Source organism: Podarcis bocagei, assembly GCF_964188305.1.
Source record: "Podarcis bocagei genome assembly, chromosome: 12".
NCBI classification, from domain to species: domain Eukaryota; kingdom Metazoa; phylum Chordata; class Lepidosauria; order Squamata; family Lacertidae; genus Podarcis; species Podarcis bocagei.
The window spans coordinates 30487733-30514940 of record NC_138137.1 but is presented as its reverse complement, the minus strand read 5'-3'; the positions used below and the strand labels follow the sequence as shown (position 1 = coordinate 30514940).

At 41.0% G+C, this 27208-nt stretch overlaps 1 protein-coding gene across 4 annotated transcripts; it reads left to right on the top strand.

Annotated features, from left to right (window-relative positions):
- Positions 1-1169: 1169 nt before the first annotated feature.
- On the top strand, positions 1170-26845 carry TMEM106B (transmembrane protein 106B). 4 transcript variants are annotated; one of them, XM_081164928.1, is made up of 9 exons: positions 1171-1338; positions 5176-5249; positions 10297-10509; positions 16057-16120; positions 18910-19069; positions 19194-19334; positions 19436-19485; positions 20849-20902; positions 23049-26845. In XM_081164928.1, the coding sequence occupies exons 3-9, from the start codon at positions 10302-10304 to the stop codon at positions 23185-23187; spliced, it is 816 nt and encodes a 271-aa protein (XP_081021054.1). In that variant the 5' UTR covers positions 1171-1338; positions 5176-5249; positions 10297-10301; the 3' UTR covers positions 23188-26845. The 4 variants fall into 4 exon arrangements, with proteins under 4 accessions (XP_081021057.1, XP_081021054.1, XP_081021056.1 ...); XM_081164930.1 differs by lacking the exon at positions 1171-1338 and adding an exon at positions 1603-1913; XM_081164929.1 differs by lacking the exon at positions 1171-1338 and adding an exon at positions 4762-5046.
- The last annotated feature ends 363 nt before the right edge of the window (positions 26846-27208 follow it).

Below are 27208 nucleotides of genomic sequence, written 5' to 3'. Positions count from 1 at the left end.
GCATCAGAGTGTGGCCACCTCAGCCTCTGGGGGAGAGATACCCAGGGAAGACTGTGGCATTGGCCCAGCTTCCTTTGTATATTCTCTGACAGCCCTCACTTGTTTCCTTACTGAAACCGGTCAATGAGAGATGCCTCTGTTTGTCAGCTTGCTCTTCCTCTTTAGCCTCAGTGCTGTCCTTGCAGAAACCAGCAGGGAGGAGGATGGGGACAAAACTAGGATTGGTTGGGGTCTGCCTCCACCTACTGCCAGTCTCTCTGCCTTCTGCCCAAGCAGTCCTAATGGTCACCAGCCAGCACCAGAAATACCCCAAACATACTCTCTGTGCGTACAAATTCTGCTCAAGGCAAATCTGAGGCAGATCCCCAAATGTGGACATAGCTCTTTCCCCCAGAACAGCTGGGTCTTCTTGCTGAACCCCGCACCCAAACACACAAGCAAGTCTCATTACTTCTCTTTTTTTTTGCTTTGGTTGTTTAAAAAATCCTTCTTGGTAAAATATCCTATGTTGTGGTACATCTGAAAAGAGGACTTTTCAGAAATTAGCTACCTGTAGTCAGAACTGCTTTTCTAAGCCAAAGATAGGAAATTTGGACAAAGGGTCTCTCTCTCTCCCCCCCTCCCATTCAAATTGATTCCAGATGCCTAGGAAACTCCCCCCCCGCCCCCATAGGCCACAGTAGTTAGCAAGCAGTCAGGTTGCTACACCCAGCTCAGAAAACAAGGCAGATACATGCATAAAAGAATTGTGATCACAAAGGTGATGACTGAAATCCAGTTATTCACCCTTCTTCTATGCCGCCATGTCATTGCAAGCACCTGCACATCCTCTTTTTGTGATGGCCAAACCCCTCCCTCCCTGTATATTTTTTGCAGCCAGTTCTCCTTAATGACAGTCAATTAGGACGATGACTGCAAAGGGAGGGAGCATGCTCCGTGGAGCATCCTTGGCCTCCCCCATTATAATTATTATTTTGCCCACGCAAATACCGCTGCTTTTTCCTTCCGCCTGCATTCCCCCCCACCCCCACTCCCGTTTCCAAGATCAGCGTTGCACAGCCCTGAGCCACTCCGCCTTTCCTTATCTAGATTTGGGCGTACGTTTCTCAGCTCGGCAGACGGAGCTCCGATTCCAAGGATGGGCAAAAAGGAAGGGCAGAGGGCTTCAGAGTCTGCTACGGCGCATGCTCAGTCGCCTTTCGCCGTAGAACTCGACGGGCAGCTGTTTAGGTTGCTACACCGGGAGCGGAGGGAGGCGCTGAGCCAAAGGGAAAAAGAGAAGCCCCACAAAAACAAGCCGCGCTCCTTTCGCTTGGAGAAAAGGCTCGGGGGCGTGCGGTGAGTTTCGGGGGGAGCTGGGCGAGGCGGGAGGGCTGGGCAAGCGGGTGTTGCTAGCCTGGTGCTCGGAGCGGGAGGTCGGGGCACCTTTGGGTGCGTGAGCGCACGCGCGCGCGCGCACGGATGGGTTTGTTTTTCTGCTTATGGCATCAGCTGCGCGTTCCGACGAGCAACTCTGGCCCAAAGTGGTGGGAGGGAAGGATCGCGGCCTACACGCATCCTGGGCTTGTGTGTGTGTGTGCGCGCGCGCGCCGGAGCGTTGCCAAACAAAAGGAAAAAAACCGGGAGCGGAGGAATAAATAAATGCATCGCCAGTGGGAGCGGTGGGGTAATCCATTGGGAATTTGGGCCGCCATCCTAATACATACACAGCCTTTTCCTACGTATCAGTTCCCTGCTTTGAGCGCAGATTGGGGGGCGAAAGAGAGGAAAGAGTTGTGCTGCTGCCCTGTCATTTCTGTCGAGGCCTCTGAGAGGGTTAGGTTTGGGGAGGCCTTGGAAGCGGCGGCCCCTTTCTGGTGGAATTGCTGCTGCGTCTTGCAACATACATGCAAAACACATTTAAAGAAATCCTGGTAAGTGTAGTGCTGGTAATCGTAGCTCTGCGATGGTAAACTACAGTTCCCAGGATTCGAGGTGTGCATGTGCCATCTATTACTTTCCCATCCGCCTTTCTTACGTCTTTCTGGAGTTAAGCCTCAGCATTTTGGTGCCTAATTACGTTTACTTCCCATCATATCTGCTGCTTTTCTCTTGGGTCATTGGGTTGTTGTTTTTATTTTGATTATGTACTTTGTGGTTTTATATTCTGATTTTATCCTGTGAATCGCCTTGCGAGCTGTGGGTATACGGCAGTATATAAATTCAATAATTATTAGTAATAATATATTGAGACAGGGTTTGTATATAGGGGATGTCTGAAATCTAATGCCAACTAAAGCGCTTCTTGAGGCAAGCATTTATATTGTAGGTAGATGTTAAGGGCTCCTGCCAGTGGTACAGTAGATTAAGAAATGCTAAATCATCTTCCTCTCTACTTCCTCTATATTGAGGAAGAGTCTGCATTGCAGTTTCTCATTGCACAATAATTAAAATCTTTATTTTTCTGAATCTGGAGCAAGCAACTAATAATTACTCACTCTTTACTAGAGTTGCAGAGAAGTGCATCAGTACAGGTGTGTTCATAATTTGGGTGTGAAGTGATACACCACAGCGGGTGGAAAAAAACACGTGATTACAACATTTTGTTGCTTCCCATGAATTAAGATATGGTTCTGAAACCTGAGAATTGGAAATGGCTCTTCCTCTCCATAATATAATTACTCTGTGCCTTTGAGGCACTGTTGCTTTTTACTGTTCCTGCTTTTGAATTGCATTGTTGTGAATCCCTTTTTAACTTTCTTTTGTCTTTATACGTCAGTGACCTCTGAAAGTTTTTAAAATAAAATAAAAGGGGTTAAGTGTGCTTAATGAATCAATTAAATAAATTTTGTTCTACTAAAATAATGATTAAGTTCTAAGTTGCTGCACACTTTCAGTTTTCATTGTATGGCAGTTTGGATTGCTTCTGTGACCCAAACCAAACTCTGTTACAGCCTTCTTTAACTAATGAGAAGTTGGTAGCCATTGAGTAATACAGTGGTACCTCTGGTTACGTACTTAATTCGTTCCAGAGGTCCGTTCTTAACCTGAAACTGTTCTTAACCTGAAGCACCACTTTAGATAATGGGGCCTCCTACTGCTGCTGCGCGATTTCTGTTCTCATCCTGAAGCAACGTTCTTAACCTGAGGTACTATTTCTGGGTTAACGGAGTCTGTAACCTGAAGCGTATGTAACCTGAAGCGTATGTAACCCGAGGTACCGCTGTATGGGAAAGGAGAATGATTGGAAAGTCACCCTCCCCTCATAGCTCGGCAACAGGAGACAGGTGAGCTCCAGGTCTAAATGAGTAGCTTCTTGCTTACCTCATCCTATATCTCAGCAGCCTAGGCATATTAAATTACCCTATGAAATTCAGGACTAATCTGTTCATCTAAGGTCCGAACTGGAATGATACAGTGTTAAGGGAGAAGGCTTATTTTTGCTTCCCCTCATGGGGTTGAGGGATGCATGCCTCATTGATGTGCATCCCTGTTCTCTATTTTCACACCGCTATTTGAATTCCAAGATACTTTAAGCTGTTTAAAGATCTACCCATCCCACAGCAGAAACAGTCCTCCTGTGAGTATCTTATTTATTTGTATTTGAGAAAGTGCTTTTCCTGTAATAATAAACCTAAGGAAGCTGCCTTATACTGAATCAGACCATTGATTGATCTAGTTCAGTATTGTCTTCACTGATTGGCACTCTGAGTTTCAGGCAAGAATTTCTTCTTATACCAAACTCATTGGTTCATTTAACCAAGTATTGTCCCAAGATTTCAGGCAGGTATCTTTCCCAGCCCCATGTGGAATTGAGCCTGGGAAATTTTGTATGCAAAGTGCATGCTTTACCACTGAACTATGATCCTTCCCCAAGTCTGGGAACAAGAGTTGTTTTGAAGAAAGTTTAAGCTCTAGCACAACATAATTTGTTTTACTTATTTATTTAAATTATTTTATTTATTAAATTTCTATACTGCCCTTCATCTGAGGAAAAACAGGGTGGTTTACAATATAAAATTATTTATAACCTACTCTTAATCGTTCACACAATCCCAGACTGAAGGATGTTAAAATGCAACAAAACAATCTTCATTTGAGTACAACTTAATGTAAAATTAGACAATATACTATCCACATAATACTGCAACTGCCAAACAAACGGTACCACTTTGGCCAAATGCTATGTGTTTAACCTGGTGTGCTAGCGGGTGTGGAATTTGTTTAGGTATTGAGTGAGCAGATGTGTACTGAGCAAACTCTGTTTTTTAATGGATTTTTATATTTTATCTGCTTTATGCTTTGTATTATTTATACACTATATTACATATTTTTAATTCCCTCTTTAGAAAGCTTTGCAATGAAAACATTTTTGAGAATAAATTGCTCATTATATGCATTGCTCTCTTCTCACAGGGCAATTTGAGTGTCAAAAGCCCTACATGGGCAAGCACCACACACACACACACACACACACACACACACACACACACACCCTGCATCTTACAATTTTTAGACTTATCCATACAAACTCAAGCGACTGTTTTCTTTCTTGGGCAGGCCCGGGAATGGGGGTGAGGGCCAGAAAAGAAACAGGACCCCTCTTTTAATTCCTCAAAAGGACAGTACTGTACGTGAAAAGCTGAGAGGGGAGGGAGGGGGAAAGCGAAACAGAGAGCATACTGGGAGCTGTAGTCCTGGATGCTCACTCTCCTGCTCAGCATCCTACTACATCTCCCATAAAGCCAGCCGTTTTGCAAAACAACCCCCTCCTCCGCCTCTGCCTCTCTTGGGAAACTCGTCTCCTGGGTCCCGAGGAGCGAGGGAAAAGCAACCTACCGGAGCTACTTTAATGGGGTTTTTTTGTTTCTTTTAATGGCGTGCGCCTTCCCTCATGTTGCAGCTTGCAAGCCGCGCAGCTAGGCTGGGCACCAGAGCCGTGTGTGTGTTCGTGTGACGAAAGAAACCCTTGCAGAAACGGGGAGAGCAGGGGCTCCCCTCCGGAGCTTCTTTCTGTCGGGCTACGTCACAGGGAGGGAGAAAATACCCCGCGCCTAAGGCATCGCGGTCGGTGCGTGGTGTGGCGACTGACCTGCAAATTGATTGCTTCACTGCTTGCTTTTATCACTGAATTGCCCATAACTTAATGCCGGCTGCTACTGGAGGTTCTTCCCTGTCTCGTTTTTGTCCCTTCAGGTGAAGCGCCCATACCTGCAGGAGGAGGAGGAGAAAGGCAGTGGAAGAGGAGGGAGCGCGGCCGGGGGACGCAGGTGAGGCAGGCTGAGCCAAAAAGAAACTGCACACCTGCTGCCTTCTGGAGTGAGACTGTTGGGGAAGAGGCAGGAGATAGCAGAAGGAGGGAAGGGGCTAGCCGACCACACACACGTGTGTGTGTGTGTGTGTGTGTGTGTGTGTACATGTATCTATCATCTGTCTGTCTGTCTGTCTATCTATCTATCTATCTATCTCACATACACCCAGGGCTGTTACCTGAGGGATGGGAAGCAGAGGGGAGGTGGGGTTTGGCTGAGGAGCAGGAGGTGATTGTTCTCGTTTGCAGGGGTCACGAGAGAGGTTTAATTTGCTTGAAATTTCCCCTGGTTGGCTACATCTTTTATTAAAAGATAGGGTGCTTTTTAAAGACATGCTATGCATATTTATTATGGCATGCGTTTTTTTGTAGACTAAATGCCCCCCTTTTTTTAGTATGGTGCAAGCCCAAAGCTTGCATGCTACTCTGCAACATTCCAGTTGGTCCTCCCAATAAAAGGTTTGCCCATTTGTGGATTTGTTATTATGTGCTGACATGACTACCTTTGCTTTTCATATTTCTTTCCATCTTTAAGGTGCTACGGTTTTGTTTTTGCTGCAGCAGGCTTAACATTGCAGTCCTATTCAGGTCTATCTATTCAGAAGTAGCTGCTGATGAGTTTAGTAAGGTTTATTCCTCTTAGTTGCAGCCTAAAAGGGATACACATCTAGAAGTTGTTGCACATTGTCTATCCTTGCTATATCTGATTTCCTTCCTTCGCTCCATAATTGTTTCTTGAGTTAGGTCTTGGAGACATTTGGTGTCTGTTTACAAGGCTTCTGTCATCTTATGTATGCTTTGGCTCTGGGAAGTTTAGAAATCTAAGATTTATCATAGAGTTTCTTACTTGCGTTTATATTACAGAGTATTAAATATTCCTCCCTCTTCTCAGAGGATTGATGAATGCTAAATGATTAGTAATTTGCAAATTGTGGTTTGCATCAGCAGTTATTATATATTACATATGTATTGAGATTATGACTTCAGTTTGTATGTAAGTCATGTTCAGAGTAGACCTATTAAAATTAATGGATTTAAGCAGGTCATGACTAACTTACCTCCATTTTAAATGGGTTTCCTCTGAAAATGGTTTACATATAACTCTTGATCTCTTTCTTTTCTAGTGGGAAAGATGCTGTAGCCCTAGTCATTCATTGTTATTAATATAGAAAGGTGCAACAGAACTGCTGTTTTAATTTGGGTGTTGTGGAAATTATACTCATTTTCTCAGGTAGTTTTAATGAATAATTTTGTTTCTTGGGAAAATGCAGAAAGGGTTAAAATGCTGGTGACTATGACCTTTTGTGAGTTCCATTTGTTTTGATAGGTGGATGGGAAGCCTCCCAGTAAGGAATTATTTACATATGTATAGCTAGGAAAAATCCCAGGCAACCCAAAATAAACTTTCTGTCACTGATTAGGACTCTGAATACTTCATTCTGGAAAGAAATATATTATGAGCAGAGCTTAAGCTAATTACTATAATTAGTTTGCATTAAATTATTATTAGGCATTAGGTTGCTGTGTGTCCCACTTTCATTTTGGGTCAGTTTGTTTTGTTTTTGTGGACCAGAGCAAACTGCTACAACTGTTTTTTAAATATTTGATTCAGCAGCACCTCTTCAGTATTACATAGGGTTGCCATAAAAAAGGTGAAAATCACTTTTTTCTTAGGAAAATTAACACTTCAATTATGGGCTGCCATAAGCCCACGTTTTCCCGTATATTTTAGCTGCTTTTCAGAAATTCTACCCAGATGCCATTTTCAACAGACAAATCCCGGCTATGTCTGGGAAATTCCAGACATATGGCAGCCCTAGTATTACAAAGTCTTATTATGTGTGTTCTAAAGGGTTTATTCCCAGGTTAACGTGCCGAGGAATACAATCTTATTATCATATTCATACTTATTTTGATACAGTTTGATCTATCTATCTAAAATACAGTGGTCCAAGCCAAGCTAACCATATCAGATACTGGCTTGCTCTGAGTTCCATTAATGCATAGTTTCACAATTCCTCTAGCCTCACAGCTGTACCTGAATTGATGTTTATTTTTTGTTTCAAGTAGTCTTATCACGGCTAGCACACTGTCCAAATGTCCTGTGTGATAAATGCCTGTTTTATCTTTAGCTCAGCTAACTTTAAACCCTGACCCAGCAAGCCGTCCCATAGTCCAGGAAATTTTAGGCTGCAATCTGGCTGGCTAAGCTGTATGAAGCGGCAAGGCCACCGCTGTACCTGCAGGCCTGCCATGCACAGAGGAAGATATGTGGGTGCATGTAGCTGCACCATCCTGGATCTGGCCCATGCCATCACATAGCAGTGTAACTGGTTGGGATCCAAGACATCCTGGGCCAGCTCAGCCCCACCTGCTCCCTGCCTCCAGAATATCCTACTTAGAAGCTTTCTGCTGGCCGACACCTGACAGACAACACTCACAGTCAGCTGGAGGCCAGCTTAGCTAGGGGAGCTGGGTAGAGGGACCTCATTACTCATTTCAAACTGCCCCTAGCCCTGTTCTGGGCTCCGTTAGTCAAAGTTCTGCAAGTATAGCAGGGAAATGGAACAGACATTGTTGGACTGCAATTTCCATCAGCTCTAGCCAGCATGGCCAGTGATCAGGTTTGATGGGCCGCTGGTTCCCCATCTCTGAAGCAGAGTAAAGGCAAAGCAGGGATAACCCATTCAGCCGAGAACACATATAACATTGCTGTGGATTTCAATTCACAGGAGCCCTATCTTAAAAAGTTGGCGACCCTACATGTTTAGTGTACTTACAGATGGCTCTCTCAGAGGCAGCTGATTCCAGGATTTCAGATCAATATTTACATGTTCTGGTTTCTGGCTGTCAGGATGATTTGTGAGGAACAAGTGTAGGATTAGTGTACTGAGTGGAACACACGAGTAGCTTTGCAGCAACATACATAGTACTGAAAGAAAACCAAGAGGCAGGTATTATGAAGAATGTATTCCTCATAAATAAAGATTCTGCACACAACTAGAAACTTTTGGCATAATTATCATAAAATGAATGTATGGGTGGTAATAATTCTTGAAACAATATAACTTTTTTCCCCAATCAGAAAAAGCAGATGATGATGATATATTACTTATATCCTGCCTATCTGACTGGGTTGCCCAAGCTACTCTGAGTGGCTTCCAACAGAATATAAAATAACACAACAAAACAGTACTAAACACCTCCTCAGCCTTTCACAGACATAATGCCGAACAACTGTTTGTTTTCCTTAATTGGGATTATGTGTTGCAACTGAATACTTCAACTGTGATTAAGAATTGGCTTGCAACCAAACCAGGATGGGAGACCACAATGTCTGAGGTTTGCACATTATGGCTTGCATCAGTCATGGTTAAATATTACATCTGAACTGAGCCAGTCACGATTATGGCAGTTTGCCTCCTTTTCTAGGCTCCCTGCTAACAAGTTGTAAGCAAGTCTCCCTGAATGTTTTCCTGGTGGGCAGTGGTTTATCTCAGCAAGCTGAACCATAGTTTTAGTGTTTTTATTTATTCAATTCCCAATTGTCTCTAAGCAGTGAACAGAAAACCCAATACAAAGAGACTACAAATGAGTTCATAGCTCTCCAAATGAAACCTCATATATATATATATATATATATATATATATATACACATATATATATATATATATATATATATATATATATATATATATATGCTTTCGTAGATTTTCACGGGTACAGGAATGTAGGTTTTGGTGTCTTCGGGTGTCTTCCCGTGTAAGAGTTGGGGTGTCTAGGCGACGTTTCGACGAGGTCTCACTCGTCATCTTCAGGCTGGTGCTTTCGGCTTCTTGTTACTAGAACAGAGCAGGATCTTAGTGTTTGAGTTCCTATAAATACTGTTGAGGGGGTGTGGTGTATAGCCTCCAACGTTCTGGGCAGAGAGGAAGTTCCTAGGTTAATGTGCCTTTTCTTCTTTTGTTCATTAATTACTTGAGGGATATCTTGAGTGATTACTTGAGTGATATTCTGAGTACCACTTAGGAGGGTCATTAGGTGTGGATTAGTTGCTAAAGCTTTCGTGTCTTGACCTCTTGACCTTGTGAAGAGTTTTTCTGAGAAGATGGCTGTACTGCACTTAGTTGTGCTCTGGCTTGGCTTCGTGTATAGGGGCGAGCTGTGGTTTTGTGCCCTGTGCCAGCCAGATCTGTGTAGGGATTGCAGGGGGGTGCAGCATCCGGAGGTGCCACTATGGTTTGGCTACTGGATGGTGTCTGTAATTTATCTGTGGAGAGGGTCTGGGTTTGGGTCTGGTGTGGTTGATTGGAGATGGCGTTCTGTGTGCCTCTGGTTCTGGTGTCGGTTTTTGTGGGGAGGGCTAATTTCCAGATGTCTGGCAGGCGGGACGTGTCGTCACGCTTGTTCATGTTGTGAGGGTGTTTCTCTATCTCGATGGCTTCCATGATTATTCTCTTGTGGTGATGTTCCATGTTAAAGAGCAATTTGGAATCTGCAAAATTAATTTCGTGTCCTGTTTCTTTCATGTGTTGGTAAAGAGAGGAAGTTTTTTCTTCTTTTTTGACGGCATTCTTGTGTTCTGCGATACGTGCATTTATTCGTCTGTTTGTTTGTCCAATGTACGTGGCTGGGCAGACTTTGCAGGGTATTTCATAGACCCCTTGGTTTTCTAACTGGATTTTATCTTTTGGGTTTCTGAGGATATTGGCTATTTTTTGGTTGGTGCAAAAGGCTGTTTTGATATTGTGTTTATGGAGGATTTTGCTAATTTTATCTGTAGTGCCCTTGATATAAGGAAGGAGGGCCATGCCATTGTTTTCTTCTGTGTCTTGGTTTTTGGGGGGTGTTTCTTTTTGGATTAGCTTCGTAACCCTGTTTTGCTGGTATCCGTTGGCGATTAACACATTTGAGAGATTCTGTAACTCAGTTGTCAAGTGGTATATATATATATATCACAAATGCCTTTAGGGTCTAAAGTCTGCCTCTTAACTTTTCCTACCAGCAAACATGGGGAAGTCTCTTTCAATGCCTTTACATGGATCTAAAGAAGATGGGGTTTCATCAACGGATAACATGAGGAAGGGATTAGTTCACTCAGAATCTCACAGTGAAGATGGAAGAAATGGAGACGTGTCACAGTTCCCATATGTTGAATTCACGGGAAGAGATAGCGTCACATGTCCCACGTGCCAGGGAACAGGGAGAATTCCACGTGGTATGTCTAAAATGCATGAAACAGTATAAATGATAAAGTGCTAAATATGTTTTTGTCTTCCTCCTCTTCAAGTCCCCATTAGTCCTTATGCTTATCTGTTGTAGAAAATGTATGATGACTGAGTACTGATATGTTTTGCTGGCTTTTTTTGTATCTTGGAATATAATTGAAAGACTTATGGTAGAATAACCTTGGATTTGGGTCCTTTGATTTTCTCTCTCTGCTTTATTCACCAAATTCATAGAAAATCACATTGAACTTTTAAAACAATACTAATGTGATACCTTGCCAGTTTTCAGTTGCAGATATGGCAGCTGGGCATTCACAATGCAAGAAAACCATCAGTCAACACCAGGCAAAACAAGCCATGGTTTATTTTATTATCTGTGAGCAGGATTCTGGTTTCTTCAACAAACCATTGTTAAAGCAAATTACGGCTTAGTTTTTCATCCAGTCATGCTCTATGATATCCTTTTACCATTTTAAAGTTATTTTTTCTCATTTATAAATTTGGAAATGTTAGAACTTTTATCTGATGGCCTCTGTAGAGTTGTGCTTACTTGTTAAGCTGATGTACAACTGGGAATCCCTTAATATGGTGCTAGTATATTGTATAATGTAACTGGTAGCTGAAGCGAATGTTACTCAATATACCAGTATATTTACATAAGTATAAATTGCTTATACGTTAAAAGGGGTAAGTTCTAAACAATGGGTCCTATTGATACAGAAGGCTAAACTTAAAGCCTGCAGCAAAGTATGTTTTGAATGAAGTTTGAGAAAAAAACTTGTTGGATTAAGTAGCATAAAACAATATGTGTTGAAATTACTGCAGTCATTTTAACAAAATAGTGAAAGGGTTTTTACTTTTAGAAGAGCATTTCATAGAAGGTTTCAGAACATGCGGTGCCATGAAAATTATTAATTGATAGATGTTATAGCTGTTTGGGGTGGGGGTGGGGAGCCAGCAGCAAGCTAAACAAAATATAAATATAATGTCCATTGAACATTATAGCTGAGGGTAGGGTGTAAGACATATTCAGTGGTTGTTTGTTTAGTCATCCTGTTTATGTAGGACCTTTCTTTCCATAGGAACCCAGAATGAATTAGGCAGATTTTAATTTTAGGGTTTAAAAGTAGAAAGATACCTTTTATATCAACAACCTTAGATATGCAGATGACACAACCTTGATGGCAGAAAGTGAGGAATTAAAGAACCTTTTAATGAGGATGAAAGAGGAGAGCACAAAATATGGTGTGAAACTCAACATCAAAAAAACTAAAATCATGGCTACTGGTCCCATCACCTGGCAAATAGAAGGGGAAGAAATGGAGGCAGTGAGAGATTTTACTTTCTTGGGCTCCATGATCACTGCAGATGGTGACAGCAGTCACAAAATTAAAAGATGCCTGCTTCTTGGGGAAAAAGCAATGACAAACCTAGACAGCATATTAAAAAACACAGACATCACCTTGCCGACAAAGGTCCATATAGTTAAAGCTATGGTTTTCCCAGTAGTGATGTATGGAAGTGAGAGCTGGACCATAAAGAAGGCTGATCGCCGAAGAATTTATGCTTTTGAATTATGGTGCTGGAGGAGACTCTTGAGAGTCCCATGGACTGCAAGAAGATCAAACCTATCCATTCTTGAGGAAATCAGCCTTGAGTGCTCACTGGAAGGACAGATCCTGAAGCTGACGCTCCAATACTTTGGCTGCCTCATGAGAAGAGAAGACTCCCTGGAAAAGACCCTGATGTTGGGAAAGATTGAGGGCACAAGGAGAGGGGGACAACAGAGGACGAGATGGTTGGACAGTGTTCTCGAAGCTACTAACATGAGTTTGACCAAACTGTGGGAGGCAGTGGAAGACAGGAGTGCCTGGCATGCTCTGGTCCATGGGGTCACGAAAAGTCGGACACGACTAATCAACACCTTTTATATTGTGTCTCGGTTGTGGAAATTCTACTCAGTATTGATCCAGAGTAGAACCTCAACGTATACTTAGCAGAGTAAAAAACCTAAACACGTTGTAGGATTTCCCCAAAATAGACCAGAGGCAATTGTACTTCATCCAGCAGAGCTTTACTGCTACTGAAGGCAAATGAGTATAATGGTCACAAATCCAGTACATTCAGGATTGGCACTGTCCATAAGAAATCCAGTTGCAGCAGAATTAACTTAAACATACAATTGTTGCTTTTTTCTGGGGGTATGCAGGGGTACGCATACCCCTAAACATTTTGTGAATCTTAACGGGAGAAGAAACTAAAAAAAATAGTTTTTTCTCTAACGATGAATTGTCAGTTCTATTACTACCTCTGATGGTGGCCTCATTTGTCGTCATGGTGTTCCCTGAGTCTCAGACGGAATGAAAGTACTCCTAAACCTTCTTTAAGAAAAAAAGCACTGCTTACAATAACTTATAATAAGACTAAACCTTACACTATATACAGAACACCACACTAGAAGGAAAGAGAGACAGAAAGAAAGAAAGAGAAAGTGAAACCCGGGCTCCTTCTGGCCTTACTTTTATAGTCTGCATGACCTTGACAGAAGAGGTAACAGAACTAGTTTAAGCCAGCTATACTCGGCTTCTCTGAAGGAATAACCCAAACATCAGGAACCTTCTGCTTGTTTCTTTCACACAGAGAAGATTTCCAGAACCCTCTTGAATTAATTAGAATAGGAAAGATCTCTACACATCAGTTCAATACTTTCTGTACTAAGAAATGCAAACTGACACTCTCTCCTAAGGAGCCCAGGGTGGCAGACATTTATTTGTGTACAAAATTTCTATACAGCCCATTAACAAAGTTCTCTAGACAGTTTGTTGTCGTGTCCCCCCCCCCCCCGACATCTCATTTTAGTCTTGCAGGCAATAAGTGGGAGTAGGTTAGTCTGAGTGTTTGTGTGTTACTTGACCGAAGTAACCCAGCAAGTTCCTTTCCTGCATGAGGATTTGAGCCAATGTGTCTCCTTGTCAGATGTTAACACTGAGCCCATTGCCCCATGCAGGCTCCCGTGTGAAGCCAATTTATGCGTAATTGCAATTTTGCAGCCTGCTTTCTTGCCATTTTGCCAAAATCTTTGTTAACAAGAGTACACAAATCAAAAGCGATTGAAGCCAACGATTTGACTAGTTACTTCAATACTCAGTGCAGATTCATAAAAGCTTGTTGGCTCAAGCCTCCCTACTGTTCCCATGTTTTGCCAGCTCTGTTACTGTCCACCACACACTCCCTACCTCCCTACCCCCAGAATCCATGAAGAGCACGCAAATGTCTCTTGTTTCTATTGTGGGAAGGAATCTGCATGAGGGTTTATCCTCATGTCTTCTTCTGATGACCAAGCAATTCCGCCCACTCCTTAGGTGCCTCTTTCCCTGCCTCCTCTGCCTCCCCTTTCCTTGGGTTCCAGCTTCTCAGACAGAAAGACACCAGAAGAGCCTTCTGCATCAGGCCACAGACCCATCTAGTCCAGCATCCTGTTCTCCCAGTGGCCAGCTAGATGGCTATGGGAAGCCAGCAAGCACAACAAAACTCTTCTCCTGCTGCAGTTTCCAGCAAGTGGTATTCAGAAGCGTACAGCCTCTGACAGTTCCTCTCTCATCCTTTTTCCACCCTAACCTGAGCTTCCTATCCCCTTAGCGTTGCCATCTTTGTCCTCCTTGTTACAAAGCTGCCGGTGAGCATCCACAGAAGTGGTGGTTGTGGATGAATCACAAGTTGTTGTTTTTTTAGTGATCAGATTTTCTGCAGTAAGGGGAGGGGGAATCCTGATTAAATACTTAAATATATATATATATATATATCATGCGGATGGTACGAATAACTGTGCATGATTCCAGTTACAGATAGGTAGCCGTGTTGGTCTGCCATAGTCAAAATAAAAAAAATTCCTTCCAGTAGCACCTTAAAGACCAACTAAGTTAGTTCTTGGTATGAGCTTTCGTGTGCATGCACACTTCTTCAGATACACTGAAACAGAAGTTGCCAGATCCTTCTATATAGTGAGAAGGTGGGGAGGGGTATTACTCAGAAGGGTGGTGGGAATGGGAGATTGGCAGATAGCTGAGAATCACAAAACAGAAACCAGTAGGAGAACACTTCAATCTCCCAGGACATTCTATACAAGATCTCAAAGTAGCTGTTTTACTACAAAGGAATTTCAGAAATAGACTGGAAAGAGAAGCTGCTGAATTGCAACTCATTACCAAACTCAAAACCATGGAGAGACCTGGTCTGAACAGAGACATTGGATTCTTATCTCATTATACATGACTAAGCCATGTTTCACCTTCTCACCCCTTGCCTTTTCCTGTAAGACCTATTGCAGTCGTTAAGAGTCGTCAGCAGGCTCATCTCAGCTATCTGCCAATCTCCCATTCCCACCACCCTTTCTATACCCTTGGCCATACAGTATGATTTTTTTAAAAACAAAACAAAACAGAAAGTAGCTTTAATGCTTTATACACTTAAAGTACCTAGGCCTATACAATTACGGGTAACAGCATGTGAGCTGGCCTTGATTTAAACGTTTCTATATTCTTATTTAGTGCCAGTAACTGGGGCTTTTTTCCATTTTCAATGAATTAAAATGAATATTCTCCTATTTTAAATGGAATTTCTCTAATATTCTCATTAATTGAGAATATTCTCAATAATATTCTCCCAAAGATTATTCTCAAGAATTTAACTTCACTAGCCGTGCGCATGTTTGCGCACTTAGAACTGCTGGATATTGGTGATACATTCAGTAAGCTCTACTTGTCACACAACTATAGTCATGGAAAGTGGGACCAGTTGAATTTCTCATTATAATGTAGTAGTTCAAAGCACAAGAGGCACTACTGAAAAAGAAAGTAAGAACTCTGATGAAAGGTAAAGAGCAAATAATTTTCTGACCTAATTGAGACAACAGGGTGATTAGGTGATGGGAGCAGCTATGGTCTGTGATCTGCCATGCATGTCTTCTACTGGTAGTTTCAGCTACAGTGTAGCCCTTGCCATTTTATCTTTTATTTATTTTAACATATTTATTAGCTGCCCTTCCACTCAAACTCTCATAGCAGTTCTCAAAACTAAAACCATAATATAGTACACAATAAAAGCAAAGGTAGAGCTAAATAAAATAAAAGCATAAAATGCATATAGTCTAAAACAATGCAAACCTCTGAAAGCCATGGGCAAAGAAAAAGGATTTCACCTAGCACCAAAAAGAAAACAGGTGCAGACAGGACTCCTCTTGGGAGAAGCCTTCAGAGGCATTATGCCACAGATGAAAAGGCAGCACAGAGCAAAGTCAAAAAACCCCAAACCAGTTCTCTTCTGCAACAAATTTCCTTCAAAGAAATTGCCTCTTGATAGTTTTATTGCACATTTTTCTCAAATTTAGTAGACTGTGAAAGAATTCAGTGCAGTGCTGTAGTACTGCAGACAAGTCATTTTTATCATCCTAGGATGCTACACGTTTTATTGATTCTTTTTAGCTGCATCGAACATGGGTGGAAACTCAAGATACTGAACAGTTATGTTCTTATTTGTAGGTCAGGAAAACCAGCTTGTTGCCCTGATTCCATACAGTGATCAGAGACTGAGGCCAAGAAGAACGTAAGTTTTACAGAAGCAACATAAACGTGTGTTGTCCATGAATTATTCAAGCTGGGTTTGGTCTATTCAAATCTAGAATAAAAAGATGTAATTCGGATGGTGTTCACTATGTGGCTTTTGAGTACTCAGGAACAATTTCCATTAACCTCATAAGCCATTTTGTGTGTGTGTGGTGATAGGTGGCTGCTTTGCTTGAGGTGTTCTTGTGTACTATTGTCACAAAGTTATATCAACACTTGAAGCATTGTCATGTTCCTTTGAGTGGGTATGAGGGGAGGTGCTTACTATGGTTCAGGTCATTGTAGTGTTCTCAGGGGCTTCAGTGAAGAAAGCTGGCATCCAAGGTGTGCTCCTCCATCAGTGCCACTCTTTTTCGTTCATACCATTGGGTTTTCTCTGCCATTTTATATATATATATATATATATATATATATATATATATATATATATATATATATATATGCAGGTTTTGGTGTCTTCGGGTGTCTTCCCGTGTAAGAGTTGGGGTGTCTAGGCGACGTTTCGACGAGGTCTCACTCGTCATCTTCAGGCTGGTGCTTTCGGCTTCTTGTTACTAGAACAGAGCAGGGTCTCAGTGTTTGAGTTCCTATAAATACTGTTGAGGGGGTGTGGTGTATAGCCTCCAACGTTCTGGGCAGAGAGGAAGTTCCCAGGTTAATGTGCCTTTTCTTCTTTTGTTCATTAATTACTTGAGGGATATCTTGAGTGATTACTTGAGTGATATTCTGAGTACCACTTAGGAGGGTCATTAGGTGTGGATTAGTTGCTAAAGCTTTTGTGTCTTGATCTCTTGAGCTTGAAGAGTTTTTCTGAGAAGATGGCTGTACTGCACTTAGTTGTGCTCTGGCTTGGCTTCGTGTATAGGGGCGAGCTGTGGTTTTGTGCCCTGTGCAAACCTGATGGCTCCCTAGGACACACTATCTACCGGAAAAAAACACACACCAACCGCTACTTACATGCACAATCACACCACCACCCTGCACAAATAAACTCCGTAGCCAAGACTCTCATCTCCAGAACCAAACGCCTGGCTGACAAAGACCACTTGACAACTGAGTTACAGAATCTCTCAAATGTGTTAATCGCCAACGGATACCAGCAAAACAGGGTTACGAAGCTAATCCAAAAAGAAACACCCCCCAAAAACCAAGACACAGAAGAAAACAATGGCATGGCCCTCCTTCCTTATATCAAGGGCACTACAGATAAAATTAGCAAAATCCTCCATAAACACAATATCAAAACAGCCTTTTGCACCAACCAAAAAATAGCCAATATCCTCAGAAACCCAAAAGATAAAATCCAGTTAGAAAACCAAGGGGTCTATGAAATACCCTGCAAAGTCTGCCCAGCCACGTACATTGGACAAACAAACAGACGAATAAATGCACGTATCGCAGAACACAAGAATGCCGTCAAAAAAGAAGAAAAAACTTCCTCTCTTTACCAACACATGAAAGAAACAGGACACGAAATTAATTTTGCAGATTCCAAATTGCTCTTTAACATGGAACATCACCACAAGAGAATAATCATGGAAGCCATCGAGATAGAGAAACACCCTCACAACATGAACAAGCGTGACGACACGTCCCGCCTGCCAGACATCTGGAAATTAGCCCTCCCCACAAAAACCGACACCAGAACCAGAGGCACACAGAACGCCATCTCCAATCAACCACACCAGACCCAAACCCAGACCCTCTCCATAGATAAATTACAGACACCATCCAGTAGCCAAACCATAGTGGCACCTCCGGATGCTGCACCCCCCTGCAATCCCTACACAGATCTGGCTGGCACAGGGCACAAAACCACAGCTCGCCCCTATACACGAAGCCAAGCCAGAGCACAACTAAGTGCAGTACAGCCATCTTCTCAGAAAAACTCTTCAAGCTCAAGAGATCAAGACACAAAAGCTTTAGCAACTAATCCACACCTAATGACCCTCCTAAGTGGTACTCAGAATATCACTCAAGTAATCACTCAAGATATCCCTCAAGTAATTAATGAACAAAAGAAGAAAAGGCACATTAACCTGGGAACTTCCTCTCTGCCCAGAACGTTGGAGGCTATACACCACACCCCCTCAACAGTATTTATAGGAACTCAAACACTGAGACCCTGCTCTGTTCTAGTAACAAGAAGCCGAAAGCACCAGCCTGAAGATGACGAGTGAGACCTCGTCGAAACGTCGCCTAGACACCCCAACTCTTACACGGGAAGACACCCGAAGACACCAAAACCTGCATTCCTGTACCCGTGAAAATCTACGAAAGCAAATATATATATATATATATATATATATATATATATATATATATATATATATATATCTATATATATATCTATATATATATCTATATATATATATCTAAGATGCTTTGTCCAACTGTTAGAAATCATAGGATGGCTCAGATAACCCTAGTTCTGCCTTGACCAGGAAAGTGCAGAACCATGTTGCAGTGGCTGTGCATAATGTTTTCATGATCTTGTGGGGAGGGCGATCTGGCCCTCAGAAGGCTTTGTTGTTATGCTGGGTCTCTTTGCTCCCATACTTGCATGATTTAGGTAAAGTGCAGCCAAGCATTTGCAAAAAAAGCATATGCACACTACATGCTCTGTTCAAAACAGCAACTTGCTTTAGAATAGGTGAATGGTGAAGGGCAAAGCAAGTTGGGCGCAGCTTCTCCAAGAAGGTATCATATATATAGTGTGTGTATCTATGTATCTACAGTGGTAACCTGTCTCTTCTCTCTTTCCTGCAGAAAACTTTACGTTACTGCTTCTGTAATTGTATGCTTACTACTTTCTGGGCTGGCAGTATTTTTCTTATTTCCTCGATCAATTGATGTTGAATACATTGGCGTCAAGTCGGTATATGTCAGTTACGAAGCACAGAGGCGCATAATATACTTAAATATTACGGTATGTTCATTGTTAAGTTCTCTTTCACTTCCTTCTGTGGTTGGCATTTTACTGTATATGGATCATTGAGATACGTTTGACTTCTCTTTAATCTAGAATTTTTTTAAAAAATTCTCTTCTGTAGAACACATTGAACATCACAAACAACAATTATTATTCGGTGGAAGTTGAAAACATTACAGCGCAGGTGCAGTTTTCAAAGACTGTTATTGGGAAAGCACGGCTGAGCAATAACACTCACATTGGCCCACTGGACATGAAACAAGTAAGTGTAGTTGACTTAATTCCATACAATATGGCTGAATGTGCAGCAGTCATCTCTTGTTTCACGTTCTTTATCCTGATCTTTCTTTTTCTTTTTTCCAGATCGATTATATGGTGCCCACAGTTATACAGGATGAAATGAGCTACATGTTGTAAGTGGTTGGCTCTCTAGAGTACACTGACACACAAGAAGGGGACCCACAGTGAAATATTGCAGGGTATCCTCAGCCCCTAGCTAGCAATTACAGTTGTACCTTGGTTGTCGAATGCCTTGGTACTCAGACGTTTTGCTTCCCGAACGCTGCAAACCCAGAAGTGAGCGTTCCGGTTTGCGAGCGTTCTTTGGAACCCGAACGGGGCTTCCGATTGGCTGAAGGAGCTTCCTGCAGCCAATCTGAAGCTGTACTTTGGTTTCCAGAACAGATTCCGTTCCACTTCCGAGGTACAACTGTATGTCTATACTTGAAGGAAATTTGTTGAAGAAATACAGTAAAGTGTTCAGGTTCAGGTGGCATCACTCTGACTTTATTCCTCTTTAGCTGGGCTTAACCTCTTGGTGTGCATCTGTCTAGGGATTACTGCTGGACAGCCCAGCAGAAATCAGAGAGAAGCACCTTCCTGTTCAAAAGTGGCTTCTACACCTGACCATTTTAGGCTCATTTCCAGCCCCCCCCCCCCCCACTCTCTGTTTTTTCATTTTAACTGTTGAACATTCCTTGGGCAAAACTCCTTCAAGTATAGGCATAATTGCTAGATTCAGGTAGTCCTCATTCTCACATGAAGCTAAACTATGGCTTAGTATTACATAATTGAACCTGGTTGATAGAAAAGACTACGACCTGAATACAGAGACAACACATGTACTTTGGTAACTCAAGAAAATACTTGCTCTCTGCCCCCCACCCCAGGTAATTGTCACAAGGAGGAGATTGGAATCTTTCATTTTTAACTAAATGTAGTATAGCATCCTGCCCCAAAACAGTCTTAACAATGCATTGCCTTATTTCAGTAAGCTGTTATTAAGACTAATCAGCAGCTGTCTTGGTTTAGACATGCTAAGCTCAAGTTAGTTAAATATCGAAATGAAAGCTGTCTTCTTGCAGCTGCATGCCAGAAAAGGAGTGCTCAACCCCAAACCTTGCCATGGCTTATTCATGTTGGTGTTGTGTGCAAACTAGCCACATAGTCTTTGGGACCATCCTTTTTTCTTCCCTGCCCTGGCATGGGAGCTCTCATAGGAAAGCAATCTGAATTTCTCCCATTTTCTTCTATCACTCTGACTTCAAAATACTTTTGTTTTGTTTGTGGAACGGCAGAAAAGTTTGGGGATACATTTGTGTTCGGTTCAAGCCTCATTCCTGCCATCATTCCATTTTTGTTAAGTACCTCGTTTTACCTAAGCCCATTCCCAATTGAGCTAAGGGGAATCACTAGTTAGAATTAAGAACTTGGCATGTTTGTTTTAGCCTTGCTAGCTTTTAATTATGCTTACATTACTTTTTTTCTTTTCTACAGTGATTTTTGCACCTTACTCTCTATCAAAGTGCACAACATAGTAGTCATGATGCAGTAAGTATATTTTGCATTTTCATTTACATAGAGCCCTAACTTTCTAAACTATGGGTTGTATCCAACATTCGTAATACTCAAGAGTACTTTCTATTTGCCATTAATGGACACGACCGACTTAGGTCCATTAACTTCAGTGTGTCAGCTCTGATTATAATTTTAGTTCCGGAGTGTGGAACCTTTGCTTTGTGGGCAATTTTTGACCCTCTGGCAATTCCAGTTCGTCCATGTCAATCACATCTGCCTGTCAATCAACTTGTGTGACTCTGATGGGTGGGTGGCATCACTTCATTAGATGGTGTTGAATCATGCTCAGTTTGGCTGTGCATGTCAGTTTCCCACAACCAATGTAGCAGGATTCAACCCTTTGCTTATCAGCAAATGATTGGGGTGGAGTGGTGTTCCATTAAGAGCAATGGTATGGGAGTGACCTCAGATAAGATGGAGGTGTATAATAAGAGGACATTTTTTAAAAATGTCCCATTGAATATCATGAAAAGTGACAGCAGCTAGGGTTTTCTTCTCTTTTGTTCCTTTTCTTTACAGTTTGTAAAAAGCAGAGTTTAGTTTGTTGCAGGGTGGATGAAAATCAATGATTTTAAATAAATAAATAAAATCAGATATTTTTTTTTAGATTATTTAAATCGGATTTTTAAAACAAAATGCTTTTGGGGGGGAAATCTTTCTAAAGATAGTTTTCTGTTTAAGTTACATTATAGTCCCAAGGCTATTCATCAGGAAATAAGGATTTGTTTTGTTTAACCACATCAGTTAACAAACATGGATACATATGTGATAATGTTTTTGTTTTAGTTAAATAAATTGTTTACATTGTTACTAAGGAAATGATTATTTTTCTCCTTCCAACAAAGTACAGCAGAAAAGTTTTCCAAAAATAAAGTTAGCTTATTAAACCTTACAATAATTTTATAATTATTGGTCTATGTATTTCCAATAGTATAACCAAACCTGTAATTTTCGATATAACAGTTAAAAACTACTCTGAAAATTTATTATTCCCAAAATGAAACCTTCCTCTGGTTGTAAATATTAAGATGATACCAGCAAGAATGAGTCTGTAAAAAAATGATTTAAATCAAGTCTTACTAGCTAGTGATTTAAATCAATTTGATTTAAATCAAGTCCACCCTGGTTTGTTGGAAGAGAAGGTTGTCAGTAAATAAAAGAAATCTGAAGTCAGCCTACTGAGAGCCGTAATTTCTGTTAAGAAAGCCTTGGCTGTTGCAATCCTGGGGCTTAAATCCTGCTCCATTCAGCAGGATTTAACCCAAACCCCTGATCAGGAAGGTATTGAAGCCCTTGCTAAGAAAAGGAATTTTCCTCCATTTTAGCAGCACCTTGCTGTCTGTGAGATGCCTTGAGCTAGAGCACTTAAATCACCAAATCACTGATGTCAGGTGATTGACAGGGTGGGCCCACCTGTCAAATTTGGTCTACAAGGCCAATCCTGATGGGTATCTAGCTCACAGAGCCAAAATGGTTCCCTACTGCTGAATTAGGTGGTTGCAGCTCAGTTGTTGTGTGACAACTGTTTCTTTATAAAACCAGAATGTAGCACTTTATCAATCGTGTATCCTTCCCTGCCCTGTCTACATAGGCTTTATTGATGGTGATTTACCGGGCACAGGACTGGCGTTTGGGGAACGAAACTTAAAGGACTTGCATATTAAGTAAATGTTTGCATAGTGTGTGTTGGTTGCACTAATAGAAAAAGCCCTGTCAAACAACCATAAGCTCAGAAAATCCTGTAATTGCGGAAGAACGATATTTCTAACCTGTTAGTTGGTACCAAAAATGGGTTGAATATGCTAGATGGCATGGAGGAGCTAGACAAATACATCAGTCTGGAGCTGTGAAAGATGTTTATCTTTATTCCCTCACTAAACCAAGGGTGTGCAGGCCCGATGTGGCCCAACAAGCCTTCCCCAGAGGCCCCACAGTCCCCCAACCCAACTTGGTGCCGCCACCACCAGTGGATTTTTCATCTCAACATGGGTGCCCCACCAACATATGGTCATGATTGCGATTGCCCCCTCTCTCCACTCAGCTCCAAAAGCTGAGGTAGTATATAATGTATAAACTCTATTCGTTCTCTCTTCCCTGTCCCATTTTTCCCCCTTTTAAGAGTGACCGTGACCACCTCTTACTTTGGTCACTCTGAACAAATATCTCAGGAGCGGTACCAGTATGTTGACTGCGGTGGAAACACAACATACCAGCTGGGACAGTCAGAGTATCTAAATGTACTTCAGCCGCCTCAGTAGAAGAAGCAGAGTTTCTGGCTTCAAGAGGAAAGAAGATTAACTCTTGGTTCTTTTACTACTCATTGAAGTTGAACTTTCATATCTAGTACTGCTTAAAGAGGTGGATGTATATAATTTAGCAGCCCTGAAGGCTTCTGTACTTTGGAGGCGTGAGCAGCAAAAGGTCAAACTGTATATATTCACGTTTGATAACTTTCCCCTTTCCACTCTAAATGTGTAAGTATTCTGTCAAACTGTTACAACGGGGAAGCAGGGAGGGGTGGCTGTTAAATCAGCAAATCTGTATTTTCCCTAAATGGAAACATGGGTACATGATTATAAAAGTCAGAGTGAAACCATCTAATTGTATAAATTATGCTGTGATGCTAACAAGTATGTATTAGAAAGTAAACTAATAACGCACCAATAGTATGACTAAGGTGTTTTTTTTTTGTTTTTTTAAATGAAGGAAGTTTGGCTGTATTGCAGAATTATAGAGGGTTACACATTTGCATTAATAACAATATGGCAGATTTCACTGTGTTGGAATTTTGATCTTAGAAATTTTTATTATAGGCGAAGTTACTGCTGTTTTTTCCACAAAGAACATAATTTGCTTGAAATCTTTGGGTATATTGAATATATGAATACCACTAGATTGCTGCATATTTGCAGAGCAATAGGTACAAAATGAAGACTAAAATGTATTAAAACGTGGTTTTGTTTTTAAAAAACCTAAAATAATACATGTGCTTTAAAGCTTCACTATAGAAATCTGTAATGACTTTTTATGGGTTTTGTGTTTTCCATATTAATCAATATAAAGAGGTCAACATGCTTATCTCAGAATGTGTTGTGCATTTTAAGCTTAAGTTCACTTCATTGTCATTTGAGTAATACCATAACTAGACCTCTGACAGCTTGAAGTGAATGTAAAATATACCAATCAAAACTGATAGTGTCTTGTAAAAATCAACCCTGTTTTGACTTAAATCAAATTTGAGAATTGTCACAGGTCAAAGCAGTTGCATTGTCTTAAAGAGCTCATGTTTTGACTGTCTTCTTACTGAACTGAATAGAGCGGTCACTGAATGAATGGTGTAGTCCTAGTATGGTTTGACTTGCTAACACAGCCTTTCTCAAACTTGGTTCCCCAGCTGTTGTTGGACTACAACTCCCATCATCCCTAGCTAGTAGTGGTCAGGGATGATGGAAGTTGTAGTCTAACAAACAGCTGTTGACATACTCCCATGTTCTTGCAATTTCGGAATGGAAGCAATTGCTATAGGAGACAGAATTGTTACAGTGGTAGGTTATCGGTCACCTTTCAGGGATTACTTCCTTTCTAATAATAACATGAGATGCAACTGTTTTACAGTAGCTCCCATGTCATTCTGCTTATGTATGGATAGGGCTTGTTGCATCCAACTTGGACAACTGGTGAAAGGCGCATCATTTTGTCATTGCTTTGTTGAGATAGATACATTTTCAATTTGCTGTATTTTCACTTGTATAAGCTCTGTTTTGTTGATTAAGGAATACTAAAACTCAGCTGTAATATTAGGCCCTGCTCATAAAATATAAGCTAATTACTAACAATTTGAAAACAATGGACTTGATCCAACCCAAGTAAAGCAAAGAACCATTGGTTTATATGCCCATTTTTTTGCTTACATATATGTTTTCCATTTACAGATGTATATATAGACTTGATATGACAGGATTTGGACAGCCACACGTGTAAATTCTTATAGATTTCTTTTTAATGTTAATGGGGATAATGCACTTTGCTTGGGAACAATAAGTGGTATGAGTTTTGATGTTGGAAAGAAAACGTACATGGGATTCTGAATCCTGAGATTTCTCTGGTATAGAGGAGTAAGTACATTGTCACAAACTGGCATACTGCCTTTGTATAGATACTTTAGAATTTTGCTGTGTAACATTTTTGGAATCAACTGGGAAAATGTCTCATAGCAGGGGGGTTTTAACATGCTTTCTGCTGTCAGTGGAGCCTCTCTGAATAGCCTTATTAAAATCATGAGACAACTCCAGGATGAAAATAAATAAATATTGGGCTATATTTGGCATCCTGAGTGAGGCCTTAAAAACCACGTTTTACTTAATATACAAACACAGAAGCAGTATATTATAATTCTGAAGGTTAATCTTTTCTTAATACAAAATGTCTTAAGCTTTTTGATCAAAATACAACAAACCGACCAACACAACAGATATAAGCAAAGGATAGGGAATATAACACTGTAAAATCACTGAGATTTAAGTAATAAACTCTTGAGTGGTCAACGCCTCTTCTGTAATTTATTTATTTATTTGATGCATTTATATACTGCCTTTGTGCCAAGGGGCAACAAATGGAATGAACAAATTATCTTGAGCTCTCACAACAAAGCCCAGTGATTGTTTTACACCCCTTAAAAGTTTTACATCCAGCAACCAGGCACTTACGGTTTGGTGAAATGTAATTTTCGGCAATGGTCTTGCATTCCATCTCACAAAACAAAACATAATTTTGAGAACATTAATGTTTGGTTGGGGTTTTTTTTGGTAGGCAGTGTACACACCTGTACTATTTTGTGACTTTACTCAGGCACTCACGCTTTGATGAAATTCATATGTCACCAATGTAATTAAACTTTTGGCATAGTCTATAAAGCGTAGGCCTCTCACAGTGATCTAGTCCAAACATGATTTAGAGGTATATGAGGGGGCTGCTGTGAGATCCTGGGGTTTTTGTTTTGTTTTTAACCTTATCACAGAATAAACCACATTTCTATGTTTGGATAGCAGAAAACTCTGGTTTATTCGAATACCGAAACTGGATGCTTTCAATCTTCTCTCCTTGCATGTTGGGGGAGCAGGGAGTCAAGAGATTCATCACAGCACTCCCTTATAATGCTAAACTGCAGTTTGCTTTCCTTTGGGCTAGCATTGTACTTTTCTGCCATGGAGCTTTGGGGAGAAGGAGGAGTTGACATGTATCTGAAGCAGTTTCTTTTAGAATAAAACAGCAACAGGGTTTATGAAAACGGGCTTAAAACTAATTCTTTTGTGCAAACAGAATCAAAACGGCATTATTCATTGCTATCTTTCACATGTCTTTGAATGCCTTGTTTCTGGAAATTGTGATTGCTATGTTGGTATAAAAAATGGCTGCTGCAAATGGAAAAAAAAATCCCTTTTATTTTTCTTGAGTATGGAGTGCAGTCGTATTTACAGAACGCCAGTGCCACATTTAGACTACCAGCTATAATTAGAGATTAAATGTGCTGTGTCCAAGGCCCGAATACTAGCTACATGTCAATATTCTTGAATTTGTGCTTGTCATTTTAGCCCAACATAAGGTAAATTGTGGCACATCTGTCATTATGCTGCCATGTTTTTAGCTGGTAAAGGTAGGGCAGGCCCTACAATTTTTCTCTTCCCAACAATTTCTACATAAAACCATGAAGCAGTAACCTGATGACCTACTTACTACTCATTAATTAACCACTAATAGTGCTCATAGGCAGATAATTTGTGTATAGAAATTCTAAAAGGTTATAACTATTTTTGTAATTTCAGAATTGTAATTGTTCCTGTAATTCTGTGTGGCAAACTTACCTGTATGCAGTGTTTTGAAGCATGATAAATAAAACTTCTCTATGCGGTTCTCTTATTTGGACATCCCTTTGGGGATCCTCTGATGTAACTTCAATAATTTGTATCTTCTTGCAATTTTTTATTGGAAAGGAATGACATTATATCATGAATTAATTTGCATTCTTGCCAAGGGAACTGTTGAATTTTATGAGAAGAATGTCACAATGTAATCCTATAATGTCTACTAAGAAGAAGGCCCCATTGAATTCATTAGGACTTCATCCCAGGTAAGTATGTGCAGGATTACAACTTAAGTTAGCTAGGAGTCCTACTGCTGGTGTCAGGTGTGGGGCAAGTAGAGGCTCATTGGATTAGGCCAGGTACATCCAACTCCCAAGAGACTGCATTCTACTCCAATACCCCCAAGTATTTAAAAAAT

Excerpts from the sequence above, each read along its gene's own strand:
- TMEM106B (XM_081164931.1), top strand. The coding sequence starts at position 10,302 with ATGGGGAAGTCTCTTTCAATGCCTTTACATGGATCTAAAGAAGATGGG. Across the intron at positions 10,510-16,056 it reads AACAGGGAGAATTCCACGTG|GTCAGGAAAACCAGCTTGTT; the intron begins GTATGTCTAAAA and ends TCTTATTTGTAG. Across the intron at positions 16,121-18,909 it reads AGACTGAGGCCAAGAAGAAC|AAAACTTTACGTTACTGCTT; the intron begins GTAAGTTTTACA and ends TCTTTCCTGCAG.